Source organism: Chanodichthys erythropterus, chromosome 3, assembly GCF_024489055.1.
Source record: "Chanodichthys erythropterus isolate Z2021 chromosome 3, ASM2448905v1, whole genome shotgun sequence".
In the NCBI taxonomy this organism is placed as follows: domain Eukaryota; kingdom Metazoa; phylum Chordata; class Actinopteri; order Cypriniformes; family Xenocyprididae; genus Chanodichthys; species Chanodichthys erythropterus.
In genome coordinates, this window is record NC_090223.1 from 1391884 (window position 1) to 1413895 (window position 22012).

General features: G+C 36.1%; 2 protein-coding genes across 2 annotated transcripts; both read left to right on the top strand.

Annotated features, from left to right (window-relative positions):
* The first annotated feature begins 537 nt into the window (after positions 1-537).
* On the top strand, positions 538-5511 carry LOC137015031 (hepatic and glial cell adhesion molecule-like). Its single transcript, XM_067379681.1, has 6 exons — positions 538-729; positions 2494-2811; positions 2977-3264; positions 3331-3438; positions 3517-3575; positions 4438-5511. Exons 1-6 carry the CDS (start codon positions 666-668, stop codon positions 4489-4491), a joined length of 891 nt encoding a protein of 296 aa, XP_067235782.1. The 5' UTR covers positions 538-665; the 3' UTR covers positions 4492-5511.
* A 3314-nt stretch (positions 5512-8825) lies between these two features.
* Positions 8826-12554, top strand: LOC137015040 (signaling lymphocytic activation molecule-like). The gene is made up of 6 exons (XM_067379693.1): positions 8826-9032; positions 9196-9504; positions 9670-9957; positions 10024-10131; positions 10210-10268; positions 11141-12554. The coding sequence occupies exons 1-6, from the start codon at positions 8969-8971 to the stop codon at positions 11192-11194; spliced, it is 882 nt and encodes a 293-aa protein (XP_067235794.1). The 5' UTR covers positions 8826-8968; the 3' UTR covers positions 11195-12554.
* Positions 12555-22012: the final 9458 nt, after the last annotated feature.

The following is a 22012-nucleotide window of genomic DNA, read 5'->3' on the forward strand; positions in this document are numbered from 1 at the left end:
TTTATTTACGTGAAACACTGAAGCAAATGTGTTGTAATGTGTCGAGATTTCAAAACAATCTGACACCTGTCTCCACGGTGACCCCTAGTGGTCAGAACAGTGTAAATGCAACAAAACTCACGCCAAACATACATAAAAACACCATTTACAAATGTATTGAAAAAGTTTTATTGAAAGTAAAATCTATCAAATGCAATTAACTAATCATCTAAGATTAAATATAGAGTGTGTATAATATGTGTTCTTTTATCAATTTTCAAGGCTTGTTTCTCTGTTCAATGGCTCAAGATAAACAGGCAAATAAGAGATTAATAACTACCATTATTCATTTTAAATTATTCTAATGTCTAATTAAAACATCTACAAATGTATAAAAGTGATCAGAGATCAGGTAAAGCCCATAGACACTTGTTCAATAGTTCTCTTTCACTTTTACTTTATCATCGCCCTCTACCTATCAAAAGATTCATGAAGCTTCGGAGGCGGAGCCTAATGACGCAGTGTGTCGAAATCAACCATCACTGGCTGTTCTTCAGCTCTTCTGTCGCTGTATCACCAAATCTTCAACGTTTATCAACACATTTATGGCTTTTTGTTGTGTTTAAATGTAGCTTTTATGAACTTGCGAAATTAGAAACTGTTGTAATTTGAAACCATTCACCGAAATGCCAAAAAATATATATATGACATGGACAGTTTATTTTCTTCTGGTTGTTCTCCTGGAGTCTGGTGAGTATTTTTATACAGTAGTTCTCTTTATATGATAATTTCTCCACATACAATCTGATCTTTATTGTCTCCATCATTCATTTTTCCTCTAATATTGTCAAGTTTCATCAGACTAAACCTTCAGAAATACTTCTGTGGAAAATGAAAAACTCCAAATGTGGTGTGTGTGTTTGTGTTCAGGTGTGTTTGTTGCTGATGCAGTGAAGTCAGAGTCAGTGACTGAGGGAGAATCAGTCTCTCTGAACTCTAGTTTCTAGTTGCTATCCTGTTACATCTGTTGACTAAATTCACCAGATTACATTCACAGATTAAATTGCCACCAGAGGTAGCAATGCAGCATCTGAAGTTGTTTTTAGATGTATTTACACAATTTAATGCTGCTCAGAGAGGTCCGTAAATACATTTACACAGCAGAGCAAATACATAATGGAATGACATTAATGTTATGTTTTATACAAAATGCTTTGAATACAGAAATATGAAATAAATTACGATGACGAGATGAAACGAATATGAAATATTGCCAGTAGGTGGCAGCAAGTTACTGTGTTAATGAATGAGTCATTTTATTCAATCGATTCGCTCGAAACGCTGATTCATTCAGTAATAAAAGGCTGTATGGCTGGTGAATCACTCAGCCGATTTGTTCAAAGACTCGGATTCATTCACGAATTAACTATAGGCTATCTGTGCGCCTTATGTTGCGAGTCGCACAATGATCTGTGACTCTGCTTTAGAAATTTAGCTGGAAGGAAAAATAAAACATTGTTTTGAGGGACATACTCAGTGTTAATTAAATAAATGTGGTGTGTTGCTCAAAACAACTGTCAGGACTGCAGATCTGCACTTCACTACAGTGTAACCACATTCTCTCTGCGCTGTTCAATGAGTCGCACATTTTTGGCACACAGATTTCAAGAGTTGATCAGCTAAATAAAACAGGCGGTGTGCCAAATAAGCTAGGGGTAGTTTTGACAGCAGATGCAATGTAAATTAATTAATATTTAATGTGATAAACTAATTCCACCGCATTCGGAGGAAAAGAGTAGATGATAGAGATCAATCATCTTTAGCCATTCTTGGCATATTTATTTTTCTAGCTGCCGACACATCAGTCTCACGGTCAGACAGACTTCAGTAAGAGACAACCGTAAATCAACTGGGACAAATATAATAACACAAACGCGTCTTCTGTAGTTTACACTTTAGTGCCCCCTTGTGGCACACACATATGCATAATACAGAACAGTACAGCATTACATTAATATACAACTGAGGACATAATAAACATATTTTAACAAACTGTAACTGATGAACAATTCTTTTGCGCGGAGCTGATTCTGGAGCTGAAGAACTGATGACGGCTTGATCTTTGGTTGACCAATCAGCGGAAAGGGGCGTTTTATTCCCGCCCATGTAGAGATCGAAAATTCAAGCTGTTTATCCATTTTGGTTTTATTGTTTCTCCATTTGGTGGATTAGAACAAAGTGTGATGAAAACAAAAGTAAAAATATGAAAAAACGACTCGAGATTTGTTTATTTATGCTCATGAGGAGGGTCGAATATGTGATAAATGAATGCTTTCTTCATTTTTCCGTTCATAGGAAAAAACAAGAAAACAAATTATCCGAAGTTACACGGACCCCATTCTGATCTTTATTGATTTTTCCTCTAATATTGTCAAGTTTTATCAGACTAAACCTTCAGAAATACTTCTGTGGAAAATGAAAACCTCCAAATGTGGTGTGTGTGTTTGTGTTCAGGTGTGTTTGTTGCTGATGCAGTGAAGTCAGAGTCAGTGACTGAGGGAGAATCAGTCTCTCTGAACTCTAGTTTCACTCAAATACACAGAGATGAAGAGATCGAGTGGAGGTTTGCTGAGTTTCTCATAGCTAAAGTGAAGAAAAACAAAGAGAGCAAGTTTTATAATACTGCTGCTGGGAGATTCAGAGACAGACTGAAACTGGATCATCAGACTGGATCTCTGACCATCATCAACAGCAGAACCACAGACTCTGGACTTTATACAGTCTCCAGCAGTGAAAGAGACATGATCAACATGATCAATCTCACTGTCTATGGTGAGGAGAGAATTACTATCCTGTTACATCTGTTGACTAAATTCACCAGATAATGTTACTGAGAATATGATAAAATGATGGAGAATTCTGTGATGATGCTGATCATTTTATCCAGAAGATCACAGTGATTTCTACTGAATCTGATTCATTCTGTCATGTTTTCAGCTCGTCTGCCTGTTCCTGTCATCAGCAGTAACTCTTCACTAAACTCTTCATCATCATCATCATGTTCATTGGTGTGTTCAGCTGTGAATGTGAGTCATGTGACTCTCTCCTGGTTCAAAGGAAACAGTGTATTGTCCAGCATCAGTGTGTCTGATCTCAGCAGCCGGTCTGATCTTCTTCTCCATCTGGAGTGTGTGGATGATTCCTACAGCTGTGTGCTGAACAATCCCATCAGAAACCAGACTCAACACCTCAACAACACTCAGCTCTGTCACACATGTGCTGCAGGTACTTCACTGATGATATCTGGTGTTTCTGCACACATTGATCTGGACTGATGACCGTCTCTTTCAGTCTCTCGGACAGTGCTGATCTCTGCTGCTGCTGCTGGATCTCTGTTGATTGTTGCTGCTGTCGGGATCTTCTGCATCTGCAGGAAACACACAAACACACACAGAGAAGGCAAGTGTTTCCTGTACGTATATAATTCTCAAGCATCATTTCACTGAGTGTTTGTTTCTGTCATTATTGTTGAAACAGAGACTCGAGCAGAAGAGATCACTGATCCCACATTCAACAGAAGAAACAGAAATAAATCGGTAAGATCTTTGATTTCAGTGTATGGTGTGTGTCTGTGTCGTTTCAGTCTGATTTTAGTGTGTGTGTGTGTGTGTGTGTGTGTTTAATGATTCACGCACAGCAGCAGCACAACATATATTGATAAAGCAGTAGATGTGTTTGTGGATTTACACTGTAGACCTTCATTTAGACACACAAACATTAGTCCGCTGACACACAACTTTAAAATACAGCAGTGAATCCTCTAAATCAGGCTTTCCACACTTTCAGAAGTGGATCCTGAAATATGAGGAAATAAGGACCACCATCCTGAAATTTAAAATGCATCTGCCCATTTAATATACTGGAAAATGTAATATTATAAATCTTAAAATATATCTGAAGTTACATTATTTTCTACTCACTATAATGAAATACTGATAAATATATTATATATTTATTTAAAAATAAATGTTATTTATATTAATTATTAATTTAATACACTAATAACTTTATTGTAATAACATTTTTATTCATTTGTTATTCTAATTTATTGACTTATTTTTTTACAGTTTTCTCTAGATTTTAATCTTATTTTTAAATATACTTTTTCTGTCAGTATAAGTCAAGTAAACTTTAATGTGATTTTAAGTTTATTTACAAAGTAGACTGAAAGTATACTCTATTATTTTTAGTTTGAAAGAAGTAAACTAATAACACACATGAATAAACTTCTTTTTCATAAGGATAGGCTATCCTGCATTCTCCAAACTCTTGGACCCGTTGTGAGGAAATTGCTGTCAAAAGTATTTCTGCTGTATTTCCTGTGCTTGTGGAAAGAGGATGGATAGATGTGCCAATAATGTGAGAAATACATTGATGAACTTCTGTGTTTTCTTTCAGAGAGCTACAGAGGAGGATAATGTGGAGTACACAAGCGTGCCACACGAGTCCTGAAAAGTGAAGCCAAAGCGTCTCGATCGCCCCCTGGTGAACCATCTAAATATAATAGCCCATGATATTGAGTGACCAACAAACTAATAAACATGATTTGAGCAGATCTTCACCCAGTAACATGAGGGTTTGACATATGAAGAACCAATCATAATTCTGCAGCCCTTCATCAAACCTTTAACACAGAAACACCTCAGATTGATTTTAATCAATACACAAATCATGAAAACAGATCAAATCTGTCCCTAAATTCTGATTGGTTGGGAAGGCAGACGTTTGGGAATACTTTGGATATATAAAAACAGAAGGTGTTGTTGTCCTTTGTCAAGAGAAATGGAGTGTTATCTTCCAGACAATGTGATAAAGATTTTAAAAGATATAATAAAAAGCAGAAAATTGCTGAACTTGGAGAATCTCTGGGGTCTATGAAGTTTTCATAATGTGACACAAAAACACATGCTGTGGCTCGAGAGTGTAAACCACATCCTGTAGAGATGACGAATGTTGTATTATGTGTGTAGATGAACATGGGATCTGAGAAGCATTGTAGTGTGTAACTGATAATGAAGACCGTTAGGAAATAAATGTCTAGCAAGGTAGAAATCTGATAAAAATGTATAATAAAAATGTGTATTGCTTAAACCATTGATGCAAATAAAAAAAGGTGATAGACAAGTAACACAGCAATTGACACATGCAGGTAATATGTTAACGCAAGAAGAAACCACATGTGTGTAAATGAAGAGATAAAGTGCATCAAAAGAGAATATAAATACAGGGGCCAGTAGTAGATGTTGTGTAGTTTTGCTGAAGAAAGAAAGAGCAAACAAGCAAGCGGAAGCCGACGCCAGACCACAACCATCAGAAGATCAAAGAAGACACCTGATTCTCTTAGAGAATAACATATACTGAATAGAGAAGAGCTTTAAAATGTAATTATTTATCTGGCCCATGGATCTTCCAGCTGAGCTGGCATAGAGTGTGTATTTAGCTTTTGCCTTTGCAAGAAATAATAAAATGAGAAAGAGGACTGCCCTCAAACTCTGACAGTATTGTCTCAGTGTGTTTATTGCTGTAGAGTGAGAATCAAAAATAAAAACACTCTTAACTGAGTAAGAGCAATTCTTTCATAAACAACAGCCTCTTCTTCACTCCTGCTCTCTTTCTCTGGGAACATGAGGCTGCATGTCCTTTATATTTTGTCTCAAGTTCTGGGAGACACACTTTCTTGAGGAATTCTTGTGCTTTCTGTAGACAAGATTCCCAGAAATCCTGGTCTGGAAAGACACGCGCCACAGTGAAATCGTTTTCAGTCCAAACAACAAGATCGCAGTGATTTGATTGGGTGACATAAATCTGTGTCTGGATCTGAAGCGTCTGTGTTGTGCTTCATGTCCAATGCCTGCTGGCCGCTGCAGGACCGACACTTGAAAGGACATTTTTACACACAGTCAGGCCATCCGGTGACGCTCCGATTTCAGGGAAGCTGCTGTTAATTATGACAGCATATAATAATAATTATATATTACGCACTACTAAATATGTTTGTGTTGCAGCATTAAACGTAGCTGAAGCGTAACTCTGCGTATCCACTAAACATTGACAGAATCTCCTGCTGCTGCTGTAATAAAATAGAGACTGACTGAACTGCGTCAATAAGCTCTTGTTTAACTGACAGACTTCATTCTTTACACATATATGATGCTGCTGACATCTACAAATGTCCTGTTTCATAACAGAAGGACATATTTTGATTGGAAACATTTTCCTGAGATGCTGATTTATGACAAATAATTGGAGAATTTAAAAGATAAGTACAAAATATTATCATATTTCCATAAGGGTGTTACACTTGATCACTAAATTAATGTCAACCATTTTTAAAGAGCAAGGAGAGGGAGTGTATATATTCTGATTAAATATTGTGTAAGGATGTGTGTTTCACTAATCACAGGTAGGTGAGATGATACACACTTTTGAATGAACGACAGTGTTTTCACAACTCGGTGGTTTGTAGCTTCAAGTCATGGACCAGCCATTTGTGAACTGAATGGGCTTCCGTAGATTTAAAATAACTGAGCCTCACACCCCAGACTAAATATACTAAATTATCTGGAGATGTCAGAGGAGGTCAATTGTCAGGGTCTCGAGTACATTCTCATACGGATCCAGATTTCCGATCATCTTTTCCAGGTTCCGTTTTCTTGCGTCCGGCAGAAGATTGTCTCTGCATTGTACATTTCGTTCTTTTAATCGACTTTTCAACTTAGTTTTCGAGATATTTTCAGGTAGATATTTTACTGGCTGTTTTAAGTCTCGCCCGATATCTGAAAATATATATATATTTTTTTTTTTGCACTTTTGTTGATTTGCACTTTAATTTCTCATTTAATCAAATTTGTTTATTTATTATCACAATTTATTTACGTGAAACACTGAAGCAAATGTGTCATTGTAGCGAAATTAACTCAAAGGGGAAATATTAATAATTATTCATAACTCATTATGATTATTAATTATGATTAATTATGAATATGTAAATCCGTTAATCGTATTAACTGGATGTAGCTACATTAAGATTAATATTACAATCAATTAACCTGTTCTTCCAGTGGACACTCAGTGTTGATTGTTTATTAATTCTAAGAAATGTTCATTTCCAGGTTATGGAAAAATAACATTCTTATTGTACCATATCTAAATCGGGATCTAAATCACTTAAGAGGCAATTTATTAGCAGACGGAGTCAGAACCAAACATGTTATGTGCACAATCTTTATTAACTAACTCACAAACACATAACTAAACTAACAAACACATAACATAACATACACAAAGGGTCACACACATACGTAGGTCAGAATGGGTAATGATAGAGTTGAACCGGAAGGGGTACTGTTACTAGAGTTATAGGAAACGTCAAAGACAATCTGGAAAAGAATCATCAGTTTCCTCAGTAATAAAACACCTTTGCTGACAAAGGTAAGTTTTACACATCAATACTAAATTGCTATTTAGTGTTCAAATACTTGCAAGATGCCTTTAGGCTGAGGAGCATCGGCTCTGCCATCTGAGGAGAGATCTTGAGGATTCAGTTCGAAGTTGTTGCCAGTCTTTTCTATGTTTCCTATGTTGAGCACATGGCTGGGTTGTAGGCCGAGGGCAAGGAGGCTTCCGTTTAGTCGTCCAAACGCAAGAGAAAGAGAGGGAGAGGCATTTTTCGCTGGCTTTTAACCTCTGGTCAAAGTCACACCTCTCAGTTGTTGACCGGACCAATGAAGATGTTGTAATTCCGGGTGACAACACGACTCCTGTCAGGGCTTTTACAACCCAGAAAGATTAACAAGCTGAGTTCTTGAATAAGAACTATTAAAGATTCTTGTAATATTAATGTGTTGCACAGGTATGGACATACCGCATACACAAGCATTTAAATCTTCCCGCTACGAACGTATAGACACTAAACATGGCATGACTGAAGTTACCTTAAATGTCATAAAACTTAAAAATCATAAAACATGTAAATACAATGACTGCAATACAACGCAATAATAATAGATACCATTTCCTGGGAATATGCCTGTTCATTTATAGAATTAATGCAGTAACGTCTTTGTTCTGTGTGGAAAATGCAGGGAAGATGCAGATTTCCTGTGTCTCTTCTCTGCTCTCAATGTGGCAGCACATTCCTCAGTGCAATAAACTTCTTGGGGGATGGGGACAGTCAAAACCCAGAGTGAGCTTAAAACTATTGGTGAACTAACAAATAATTGTGTCTGATTTGTCTCAGTCATTACAAAATAATGTGTCGAGGCTTCGAGACAATCTGACACCTGTCTCCATGGTGACCCCTAGTGGTCAGAACAGTGTAAATGCAATAAAACTCACGCAAAACATGCATAAAAACACCTTTTACAAATCTATTGCAAAAGTTTTATTGAAAGTAAAATCTATCAAATGCAATTAACTAATCATCTAAGATTAAATATAAAGTGTCTGTATAATATGTGTTCTTTTATCATTTTTCAAGGCTTGTTTCTCTGTTCAATGTCTCAAGCTAAACAGGCCAGTAAGAGATTAATAACTACCATTATTCATTTTAAATTATTCTTATGTCTAATTAAAACATCTACAAATGTATAAAACTGATCAGAGATCAGGTAAAGCCCATCGACACTTGTTCAATAGTTCTCTTTTCACTTTCACTTTATCATCGCCCTCTACCGGTGAACCAGTGATGACGTAATGAAGCCTCATTTACTGAAATCACGTGACTTTGGCAGTTTGACACACGCTCTGAATCACTGATGAAGCAGTGTGTCGAAATCGACCATCACTGGCTGTTCTTCAGCTCTTCTGTCGCTGTATCACCAAATCTTCAACGTTTATCATCACATTTATGGCTTTTTGTTGTGTTTAAATGTAGCATTTATGAACTTGGGAAATCAGGAACTGTTGTATTTTGAAACCGTTCACCGAAATGCCAATATATATATATCTGACATGGACAGTTTATTTTCTTCTGGTTGTTCTCCTGGAGTCTGGTGAGTATTTTTATAGTTCTCTTTATATTATCATTTCTCCACATACAATCTGATCTTTATTAATTTTTCCTCTAATATTGTCAAGTTTTATCAGACTAAACCTTCAGAAATACTTCTGTGGAAAATGAAAAACTCCAAATGTGGTGTTTGTGTTTGTGTTCAGGTGTGTTTGTTGCTGATGCAGTGAAGTCAGAGTCAGTGACTGAGGGAGAATCAGTCTCTCTGAACTCTAGTTTCACTCAAATACACAGAGATGAACACATCGAGTGGAAGTTTGGTGACATTCTCATAGCTAAAGTGAAGAACAACAAGAGTGTGTTTTATGAGATTGATGATGGGAGTTTCCGAGTCAGACTGAAACTGGATCATCAGACTGGATCTCTGACCATCATCAACAGCAGAACCACAGACTCTGGACTTTATACAGTCTCCAGAGACACAACGATCAACACCATCAATCTCACTGTCTATGGTGAGGAGAGAATTACTATCCTGTTACATCTGTGGACTAAATTCAGCAGATAATGTTACTGAGAATATGATAAAATGATGGAGAATTCTGTGATGATGCTGATCATTTTATCCAGAAGATCACAGTGATTTCTACTGAATCTGATTCATTCTGTCATGTTTTCAGCTCGTCTGCCTGTTCCTGTCATCAGCAGAGACTCTTCATCATCATCATCATCATCATCATGTTCATTGCTGTGTTCAGCTGTGAATGTGAGTCATGTGACTCTCTCCTGGTTCAAAGGAAACAGTTCATTGTCCAGCATCAGTGCGTCTGATCTCAGCATCAGTCTCTCTCTTCCTCTGGAGGTGGAATATCAGGATAAAAACACCTACAGCTGTGTGCTGAACAATCCCATCAGAAACCAGACTCAACACCTCAACATCACTCAGCTCTGTCACACATGTGCTGCAGGTACTTCACTGATGATATCTGGTGTTTCTGCACACATTGATCTGGACTAATGACCGTCTCTTTCAGTCTCTCGGACAGTGCTGATCTCTGCTGCTGCTGCTGGATCTCTGTTGATTGTTGCTGCTGTCGGGATCTTCTGCATCTGCAGGAAACACACAAACACACACAGAGAAGGCAAGTGTTTCCTGTATGTATATAATTCTCAAACATCATTTCACTGAGTGTTTGTTTCTGTCATTATTGTTGAAACAGAGACTCAAGCAGAAGAGATCACTGATCCCACATTCAACAGAAGAAACAGAAATAAATCGGTAAGATCTTTGATTTCAGTGTATGGTGTGTGTGTGTTGTTTCAGTCTGATTTTAGTGTGTGTGTGTGTGTGTGTGTTTAATGATTCACACACAGCAGCAGCACAACATATATTGATAAAGCAGTAGATGTGTTTGTGGATTTACACTGTAGACCTTCATTTAGACACACAAACATTAGTCCGCTGACATACAACTTTAAAATACAGCAGTGAATCCTCTAAATCAGGCTTTCCACACTTTCAGAAGTGGATCCTGAAATATGAGGAAATAAGGACCACCATCCTGAAATTTAAAATGCATCTGCCCATTTAATATACTGGAAAATGTAATATTATAAATCTTAAAATATCTCAGAAGTTACATTATTTTCTACTCACTATAATGAAATACTGATAAATGTATTATTTATTTATATTACATAATTTAATAGATAAATGTTATTTATATTAATTATTAATTTAATAGACTAATAACTAATAATTTTATTGTAATAACATTTTTATTCATTTATGTTATTCTAATTTATTGATTTATTTTTTTTACAGTTTTCTCTAGATTTTAATCTTATTTTTAAATATACTTTTTCTGTCAGTATAAGTCAAGTAAACTTTAATGAGATTTTAAGTTTATTTACAAAGTAGACTGAAAGTATACTCTCTTATTTTTAGTTTAAAAGAAGTAAACTAATAGCACACATGAATAAACTTATTTTTCATAAGGATATCCTGCATTCTCCAAACTCTTGGAGCCGTTGTGAGGAAATTGCTGACAAAAGTATTTCTGCTGTATTTCCTGTGCTTGTGGAAAGAGGATGGACAGATTTGCCAATAATGTGATGAATACATTGATGAACTTTAGTGTTTTCTTTCAGAGAGCTACAGAGGAGGATAATGTGGAGTACACAAGCGTGCCACACGAGTCCTGAAAAGTGAAGCCAAAGCGTCTCTATTGCCCCCTGGTGAACCATCTAAATATAATAGCCCATGATATTGAGTGACCAACAAACTAATAAACATGATTTGAGCAGATCTTCACCCAGTAACATGAGGGTTTGACATATGAAGAACCAATCATAATTCTGCAGCCCTTCATCAAACCTTTAACACAGAAACACCTCAGATTGACTTTAATCAATGCACAAATCATAAAAACAGATCAAATCTGTTCCTAAATTCTGATTGGTTGGGAAGGCAGACGTTTGGGAATACTTTGGATATATAAAAACAGAAGGTGTTGTTGTCCTTTGTCAAGAGAAATGGAGTGTTCTCTTCCAGACAATGTGATGCAGATTTTAAAAGATATAATAAAAAGCAGAAAATTGCTGAACTTGGAGAATCTCTGGGGTCTATGAAGTTTTCATAATGTGACACAAAAACACATGCTGTGGCTCGAGAGTGTAAACCACATCCTGTAGAGATGATGAATGTTGATTATGTGTGTAGATGAACATGGGATCTGGGGAGAGAAGCATTGTTGTGTATAACTGATAATAATGAAGAAAGTTAGGAAATAAATGTCTAGCAAGGTAGAAATCTGATAAAAATGTATAATAAAAATGTGTATTACTCAAGCCATTGACGCAAATAAAAAGGTGATAGACAAGTAACACAGCAATTGACACATGCAGGTAATATGTTAACGCAAGAAGAAACCACATGTGTGTAAATGAAGAGATAAAGTCTGTCAAAAGAGAATATAAATACAGGGGCCAGTAGTAGATGTTGTGTAGTTTTGCTGAAGAAAGAAAGAGCATACGACGCCAGACCACAACCCTCAGAAGATCAAAGAAGACACCTGATTCTCTTAGAGAAGAACATATACTGAATAGAGAAGAGGGTAAGCTTTAAAATGTAATTATTTATCTGGCCCATGGATCTTCCAGCTTAGCTGGCATAGAGTGTGTATTTAGCTTTTGCCTTTGCAAGAAATAATAAAATGAGAATGACAACTTGTTGCATTCATGCTACATCGTAATTATACCATAAATTATAATATGTAATTTTCTCCAATTTCTACCTAACTGCTGGAGATTCATTTTGGGATTAATAGTGTTGTGACAGAAGCACATAATTCTGAATCTGATGACATGAACAAATAAAATCATGTGTTTTCTCATCTCGTGATCTCTTGTTTGTCTCTGTTGAATCAACAACTAATATGTTATTTCACTAACAGCTCTCTCTCTCTCTCTCTCACTCTCTCTCACTCTCTATCTGACATTTTATAAAGTTCTTAACTGTATATGCAAGATATATCTATATTTCATATTTTTCCACATTTCTACATATGCCTCCTTTTGTGCAATTTTAAATAAATACGTTTTAATACAATTTTATATTCTTCAGCCTCCTTGTCCTTTTCATATGCAGTTCTACTCACTGTTTATCTGATTTTTACACAATTTTGCTGTTAGTCTTGAAAAATAAATACATGTAAACACAGTTAAAAACTATTTCAGGTGCCTTGATTTAGCTTCACATGAGCACCAAGACTGATATAACCTCTGAGAATAACAGAATAACAAAACACGGTTCTCTCAGCTCTTCTCACAACTTGGTGAAACTGGTTCAGAGAAGAGGGAAGAGGTGAACTTTTCCAACACATGTGTATTTTAATAGCTAAAAATATTTCAACCATAAAATTTTATAACTTAAATCATTATTGAGATCCAATCAATGTTTGATTATCTGTGACGCAAGTGATTATGCTTAAATGTAACTCCAAGTATGAGTTTATTCAACAGTCTGATCTTTAATCTACATATAGCTTTGCGTTACATTTTAATGATACAAACATCTAATTTACATAAATGAGAAAGGATGCCACTTTGAACCCCATGATACACAACCCTTGTCACATGTCCCCTATGTCTATCACAGAATTCAATTCAATTCAAATCCTGCAGAATGCATACAGACTGAAAATGGAGGTTGTTTGGGAGTGCGAATGGGAAAAAATGAAACAAACTGACTCCTCTGTGATAGAATTTATGAGTACTTATTCGGCGCCAGAGAGACTGAAACCAAGAGAAGCAATCTTTGGTGGTCGTACCAACGCTTATAAACTTTACCACAAAACCGGGGGTCAAAAAATCCTTTTTGTCAGTCTAGGAAGAGCTATCCGATTGGTCACTCAGAAATTATTTTCCATGACTTTGAACCGATCGAAAATTATTACGGTCTTATTAAAGCTACCGTGTATCCTCCTTGCAAATTACTACACCTGGTTCTCCCTTTCAGATGCTCTGGAAAACTTATGTTCCCGTTATGCCGAACATGTGCTCAGTCTGAAACCCAAACAACAAGATGTAACCACACTGATGAAGAGAGGTCACTCACAGGTTGTTGGGTCAGTATTGAGCTTTCAAAAGCCATCAAGAAGGGTTACGTGGTAGATAGGATCTATGAAGTTTGGCATTTCCCGCAACAATCGGATACATTGTTCTGCGATTACGTAAATACTTTTTTACGTTTGAAACAGCAGGCCTCTGGTTACCCGTCAAATGTTGTCACGGATGGTGACAAAGCGACTTACATTCAGTAATATTTTGAAAAAGAGGGGGTTCGTCTTGACCCCGAAAAGATCAGCCACAACCCAGCTCAGAGGTCAATAAACAAGTTAATATTGAATGTTGAATGTTCTTGATGAGAGAGAATCTACCCCAAACTTATCTAGTGAGAGACCCTGAAGAATTTACCGGAGTTGTTTTTGGTAAAACGTTTCACATTCGTCTCAGACGATGTTGCGCTTGTCCAGTATAATACCGCAGAAGGTGATGAGCGCGAGACTCGTGACATTAATGTGTTTGTTGGTGCATTTACAACAGCGCACGCCCGTCTGGAATAAACTCGGTGATCGCTTGTTATACTCCGACACAGACAGTGTTATTTTTGTATCAAGGGATGGAGACTGGGTACCGCCTCTGGGTGATCATTTGGGGGAGCTGATGAATTAAATAGATGACAATGATTATATCACAGAGTTTTGCTCTAGTGGACCAAAATCTTACGTCACTAAAACCTGACACATGGACAATACTCATACTAAATAGAAATATAATACAGATATATGAATGCACATAACAATAATAATTTGCTGTCAGTTAGTAACAGTCTGTTTGTGAGCCACCAAGTGGCAGTTTTATGTAACTTCAGCAGCTCTGTGACCAAAATCATGAATCTTATTGGTTTGTCAGTATTTTTAACTGTGCAGTGAAGAGATGACAGCACTTCTGTAAAAACAATGAATGACACATTAGTTACAGTTGTTGTTTTCATAAAAGTACATTTACTTGTTTTACATGTAGGCATATTTTAGTCAGTTATCGCTCTTTGTCTGCTTGAGCTCATTCTGTAAAGTTGAACAGAGACTCACTCGCTCTCAGCACAAGCATTTAAAGGGTTAGTTCACCCAAAAATTACATTTTATGTCATTAATTACTCTACAGATCTTCGTTCAGATTCAGAACACATTAAGATATTTTTTGATGAAATCCGAGAGGTTTATGACTCGTCCATAGACAGCAATATAATCAACACTTTCAAGGTCCAGAAAGGTACTAAAGACATTGTTAAAACAGTCATGTGACTGCAGTGGTTCAACCTTAATGTTGTGAAGCGACGAGAATAGTTTTTGTGTGCAAAAATAACAATTTCATTCAACTGTTTTTACCTCAATATCCTTTAACAAAATTACAGGACAGAATTAAATTCCTCACCTCACTTTGAGTAAAATGTATCCAAATGAAAACAATAGAAAACAAACATTTTTAGAAAGAGGTTCACCCACCATTGGAGTATTTTTTTCTTATAAATGTAATTTCTACTGTTATTACTTATTTACTTTTAATATTATGACCATAATTGTTCTTCCATCTGCTGCTAACCGTATCTATTGTTGTTTTTTGTTCTTTCTTTTTTTCTCTTTTCTTAAAAAAGTATCAAAACTAATAAAGCATAATTCTTATAAAAGTATCAAAACTAATAAAAAAGGCAATAGATAAAAGATGAAGTGCATGTGGAAAGCCTTTTCTTGGCACTGGGTGAAAATGCAGTACTTGAATTAGCAATAAAAAGAAAAAAACATTCTAGATTGTACTTTTCTTCAACTATAAATCAGCACAAAGTTATTATTTAGTGCTCTTGAAAGTTGAACAACAGATGATTAAAGTCTCATTTTATTGCTGGGCATTTGTCATTACAATCAACACAACTAGACAATAATTCATGTTAAAAGATTTATTAGGAAGCAAAAGCTGTATCAGTGTTTGTCCACTAGAGGACAGAAGAGATCAGACATTAAGATCAGCAGTACAGCAATATTCATCAATCACATGCTTATGAAAATATAATAAAACACAAGAAACAACACCATGTGATATCATTCCATTTAATACTTAAATCTTATCAAAATGTTTTCTTCATCTTTTTTGTGAGAAGTTCAGTAAGGCTCCTGTAAGTGCTTCAGCATGACTATAAAGGCACTATAAATTCAAATATTCACTAATAAAACACAAAAAACAACACCACTATGGTATTATGCAAAATGTCTTTTTCCAACTTTTTTTTGTGAGAAGCACAATAAGGCTACTTTAAGTTATTCAGCATGAATATAAAGGCACTATAAATTCAACTCACATTTCAACGGACATTCAGATAACATGAAGATTCACATAATATCTTTGATATACCCTTATTCAAGCATAATTACATCATAGAGCAAAAAAAAAAAAAAAAAAAAAAAAAAAAAAGCCACACATTTACAACTTAAAAACAAATATAAAAAAGAATGTCAACTTAAGTAGTTAGTTATAATTATTGTTAATTTTTTACAATACTGTCACTTACAGTGAAACTGAATAACACTGAATGGTCGAAGCTGTTTGTCTCAAACACACTAATGAATTTCTACACATGAAGAGAAGATCATGTGATCTCAAAGACATGTGATTAGTTCTGAACATGAACATTAATCTGGCACTGGTGTTAATTACATAAAACATAAAATTCAAATACTGTGGTAAAAATCATATTCCTCACACTCACTGTCGATAATCACACAATCAAGTATGAAGAGTAACATTATTAAAATTATGTGATTAAAAGAAAGTGTTTGATTACTATGCTTCTTGGTTCATATGAAACCACAGAAGCTTTTTACATGCAGGCTACTGATGGGGAGTCGACTCCAAAAGAGTTGATTCCTCGACTCAGAATAGCACCAGAGTCGGGGTCGACTCCAGCTCAGGAATCGACTCTTGGTGTCGACTCTGCTGCCGTGTCCGGAATCGTTCACTTGTTTACTGATTCTCGAATCCATAGCCTACATAATGCATGGCAGTGAAATGCATAATGTCTATGGTTAAGTGCACTAAGCAAGGAGTGAACGAAATGAAGCGATGAATTCGGACATTGACGAATCGCGTCAGAGAACTGTCGCAGAAACTTTGTTACATTCATGTTTGTAGCTTACTTTAGAAATAGATAACAGAGTCATAGTGAGTTTAGTTTGTAATTATTACATAGTATGTAATTATGTAATTATTATATAGTATGTAATTATACATACCTCCGTGTCAAGTCAAGTCAAGTCACCTTTATTTATATAGCGCTTTTTACAATGCAGATTGTGTCAAAGCAGCTTTACATTGATAACTGGTACATAATTTTTGCTGCACAGCAGCTCTTAGAGAATAGTGTCAATGCAGGCAGATCAAAGCACTGTTGAATAAATGTCAAGAATACTGTTAAATATTAAATGTCAAGTTAAATGTCAAGTGTCCCCAACTAAGCAAGCCAAAGGCGACAGCGGCAAGGAACCCAAACTCCATCAGGTGACATCAGGTGGCAAACAATTGGCAAATAGGTGTTAAAATGGAGAAAAAAAAAAAAAAAAAAAAAACCTTGGGAGAAACCAGGCTACATACCTCCGTGTCAGCTTTATTGATGGTAGGCTAGCTTATATTAGGCTATTGCAATAAATAGATGTGGTTTTCCATATTTAACCATGTTCATTAAACTAACCATAAATAAAAAAATAATAAAAACTCACATCAACAATTAACATGTTAATAAGTGTATATTGTATGCATTTTTGTATGTATTGTATTAATTTTAGTATCTTTAACTCTCGTGTCCAAGCACTTTTAAGACAATGATCATGTGCGTTTAGCGCCATCCCCCGACCATTATAATGAGATGAATTCATTAAAGAATCCCTGCTTTCTCGTTTATTTAATATTGACATAATATTCGACCGCAGATGTTTTTCGTGACTTTTCGGCAATTAGCAACATTGATAGGCTACTCATCATCTCTAAATTGGACTAATTTGGACAGTCTCACTAAACGCATGTTGTTTTTATGAGGGGATTTTAAGGCTTTGCGTCGGGGAAAAATAAATTAAGTGTGTAAGAACTGCCATCTTGGCTTATTTACGACCCTGTTTTAAGGTACAGTAAATGGAGTCGAGGAGTCTTACAGTGGGATTCGGAGTCGACTCCAAAAAACCTGAAATCGAACACCCCTACATGCAGGTTCATCATCTCAACAGACACGAGTTCATTTCTCTCTTTCACTGGACGGATTCTAGAGGCTTATGAAAGCAGAAATGTGTTTTTGTTGTTGTAGCTGGAGCTGAAGTGTTGATGATGTCAGAGTGATTGACGCTGGTGGGCGTGTCTAATCTCATTAAAGTGAACTCGTCCCCTCCTGCTCATTCACTCCATCCCGATCCTCTGCGTTCATCTCTAGAGTCACTGATTCATTCTTTTGTTTTTCTGTGGAATCTGTCAGAAACAGACAATGGAAAATTAAAAGAGATGTACTGATCTGGATTCAGTCATATTATACGAGACATCAAATCTAAAGTCAAGCATTTACATGTACAAAATCATTTAACACAGACTGTCAGACTATCTCACTTATTTGACTAGTTCAATATTTATTGTACTTGTGAACTCGTGCATCTAAACTAAAATGTAAAGTTCATTTAAACTGTTTGAAGTTTGAAATTTTTAAACTGAATTAAAAACTAAAGTGTATGAAGCCACATCTCACATCATATCATGATCACACTTTAAATATATTCAGCACAAACGACAGAATCAATATATATTTGTGCTTCATCTACAGAGCACTGATATAAATAATGCTGAAGCAAATTCACTGAGGTGCAGAAACTTAAATCATTCTGAAACTTTAATCATTAATTCAGCATTGTAGATTCAGCATTATATATAGGGTGAATTCACGTTCATTGAGATGACTTGGAAAAAGTGTCCCAATCAAAATAAAACCTCAGTTGAACAACACCACATGACATATCAAACTGTCTCATTATTTATTTAATACATATTTAATACATTATTTATACTTACATATTGAGCTAAAATAATTTAGCACAATATGTAAGATTATTAGATTAAAATATCCAAAAACCACTAGAACAGTGTTATATATTTTGTTGACTCGTGTACATTAGCCCAAAAGTTTCCAAGAATGTTTAAATCCAGAGAAATAAGCGTGTCCGTACATCGCCTACCTATAACAACTTTCAACACACAAATGTATCTAATATGATACGCTTGACCAGAAGAAGCAGAAGTGACACCTGCAGCATAATAAAAGCTCCACTGATCTCGAGACGTGTGTTGCACTCGTCTCTCATTAGCAATCGCTCCAGTGTCTCAAATGGCTTTCTGTTTCATACTACAGTAATGTTAATAAATCTTTAAGGCGAGACACTACAGGTGAATAGGGATTTTTTTTAAATTAGAAGATATCACTGTGAAACTTCTCCAGTTTATTACTGGCATAAACATAAGAAAAAAATGTATTACAAGTTTTGTGTAAATTTAAGTTTTAATATGCAAATGAGGCCTTATATACTTAAATATATGCTAATTTGCATACATTTCCAAAAACAAAATCTGAAAATTGGAAAGGTCCAGGTTTAAAATTTTTGGTTCTATTTGTTGACATATTAGATGAAAGAGCTTTTACAGAAGGGATTCTGGATATCTTATTTTGTGCTTTAGTAAATTAGAGAATACTGACAATAGCCTTAAAAAACCTATTTTCGCCATGTTGTTTTGAGTAAAATGACCTGTAACTCAGGATAGGAATGATATATCAACAAATCCCTCTGTAAAAGCCTTCAGAATATAGCTAAGTATAAGTCTGGAAAAGTTGGTGTTTGTAGGTGCTACTGAAGTGGAGATATCTGACTCTGAGTGTGAGAAAAAACTCATTTTGAGAAAACGGCCTTTAAAGATTTTATATTGTATAATTTCATTTATTTCTATTGAAACCCAACCTACAAACAAAATATATATTCAGTTTATTAATATCAGTATTATGTAATATAATACACATGGAAATTGATAAATGAATAAATTATTAATAACAATAGCCTTAAGCTGAAGAGAACTACCTTAATAAACACACATAACAGCAGTCACAAAAACTGCAAACTTCTGCAGTACCTATCTCTCTCACACAGACTACACTCCAGCAACACACTGCTACAGAACCCATGATTCTGTGGATCGATGTTAATTTTCAGCCCTGATCCAGCACAGTTAGGACAACACAAACACATGACTAATTCATACAATCGTGTGACGTGTCATTCCCAATCTCTCCAACACACTCTTTCTCTTTCCAAACAATAGGTTACGCGATGAGACACTCGCTGATGGGGTTTCATCGTCTAATCTGTTGTTTACTTTCTTTTTTACTAGCTCTTGCAAGTGACAGCTGTTGCCGTATTTTCAGTGAAACTTTATGACTTGATTTCGGTGCTGTCGCATTTTCTCTCAGGCGCAGAATAAACAAGGAAGCGTGACGCCTGAGAACCAATCACGTAGTCGGAAATTCACATCGATCAATCAGGTGTGGTTTTCGGCTGTAGATTCCCCGGCAAACTTTCGCGGTTGGTTATTTCTACAAAGGAAATGCCCATATTTGGATTAGACAGCGCTGTTAATGAGACTGAGAGCTTTACAATGATACCAGGCATGACATGTTTCTATGAATGGAGACGGCACGGGAGCTCACGTTAGAATGCTAACTTTTGGTGATTTCCGATAGAAATCTAAAGGCGCAAGTTGACAAAATATAATGAAATAACCACCTTAAAGTGTAATGTTGACATATTTTTTATTTTGACATGAAAGCTTACATGTTAAGGGAGCAAACTGGCCCAAAATCTCAAAATTGACCACTGCATGAAAAAATGATGTTTTCACCTGCCGTGTCTCGCCTTAATACATTAGCTCATCCATGAACATGATTTCTGCCCGGGTCCTGGCCCGATTCTTATCCACCAGCTGTAGACATGAAGACAACACCTCCCATGATTCAGTGAAATCAATTTCACCTCTAGAGGTGAAAACTACATAGTGTGCCTTTAACAAAAACTAGGAGAAAATGAAGAAGCCATGGGGGAAAACTAAGGACACTCTTACTGTAACATAGGAATCAGGGTAAGTAATGGTCATCAAATGACTTTGATTAACTGATCATCAGCACGTGTGATCAACTCTATAAAAGCAGGAAGAAGGAAGATTATTCACAAATGGAAGCTGTTTGAAACAGACACCAATCTTCCCAGGAGTGGACGTCCCAGCAGATTCTCCCCAAGATCAGACCGTGTGATGCTCAGAGAAATCACAGACAACCCAACAGAGACACCTCAAGGCTGATTTATACTTCTGTGTTGAGTGTACGCTGTAGCTACGTCGCAGACTGATGTGCACCTCTTAAAAAATGTAACAATGCGTCAATTCTACGCGGACCACAAGCGCTGTGATTGGTCTGCTAGAGCTCCTCCCTCAGGTCAAAAAACTGCTGACGGAGCATTCGGAGAAGAGTGAGCATTTCAACTTCCATATGAATGAACAAACGCTCTGTTTAAGGGGACACATACAGTCAAACTGCAACAAAAGTCATTACCTATTTGCCGCTTCTCTGCCGTTTCTATTTGTAAGCCTCTCTGACAACATACATGACGAGCTGCTTCTTCTTAGGCTTTTGTTTTGATCCTCAACATGACCGTGGACACTGCCTACTAGTGGTCTGCATGCATGTCGACGCGGACAACGACGCAGAAGTAAAATGAAAACAGACGCATAGCCTACGGTGCAGATGCTCTGGTGTAGGTCCGATGGAAGAATAAAAAATAACTTTAGTGTTTCACAGAAATGCATCCCCACTGCATTCAATAGGGACATTATCACTATATAAACCTGAGGAGCTGCACTGCCGTCCACTCTCATGTGAACAGTGAGTGTTTTTTCTATTCTTAAGAGTTTTTGGAGCTTTGAAGTTTTGTTTTCCCCACTTTTAATAGATGGACAGAAATCTTGTGATGAATTAAAGTCTTGTGTGTTCAGGATGACATGAGGATATTTTTGGCTGAATTATCCTTTAAGAACGACACAATGCTGATCTAATATTAAATCATAATGACAATGAAAGTACATATTTCACTCACCAGAAACAGTAACAGTGAATAACTTGAATGAGGCTTCGCCATTTCTGATGATCTTTAGTTTGTATTCTCCAGTGTGGTCAGTTTCAGTTTCCTTGATGGTGAGATCTCCAGTCTGACGATTCAGATCCATTTTAGCTATTAATCTAAAATCACTGTACCAAAACTCTTCTTCACACTTTTCTTCTGTGTTTTTATCTACAAGACTGTTGTTATCTCCAAACATCCAGAATATCTTATCTCCTGTCTG

Excerpts from the sequence above, each read along its gene's own strand:
- LOC137015031 (XM_067379681.1), top strand. The coding sequence starts at position 666 with ATGCCAAAAAATATATATATGACATGGACAGTTTATTTTCTTCTGGTT. Across the intron at positions 3,439-3,516 it reads CACAAACACACACAGAGAAG|AGACTCGAGCAGAAGAGATC; the intron begins GCAAGTGTTTCC and ends TTGTTGAAACAG. Across the intron at positions 3,576-4,437 it reads GAAGAAACAGAAATAAATCG|AGAGCTACAGAGGAGGATAA; the intron begins GTAAGATCTTTG and ends GTTTTCTTTCAG.
- LOC137015040 (XM_067379693.1), top strand. The coding sequence starts at position 8,969 with ATGCCAATATATATATATCTGACATGGACAGTTTATTTTCTTCTGGTT. Across the intron at positions 9,033-9,195 it reads GGTTGTTCTCCTGGAGTCTG|GTGTGTTTGTTGCTGATGCA; the intron begins GTGAGTATTTTT and ends GTTTGTGTTCAG. Across the intron at positions 10,269-11,140 it reads GAAGAAACAGAAATAAATCG|AGAGCTACAGAGGAGGATAA; the intron begins GTAAGATCTTTG and ends GTTTTCTTTCAG.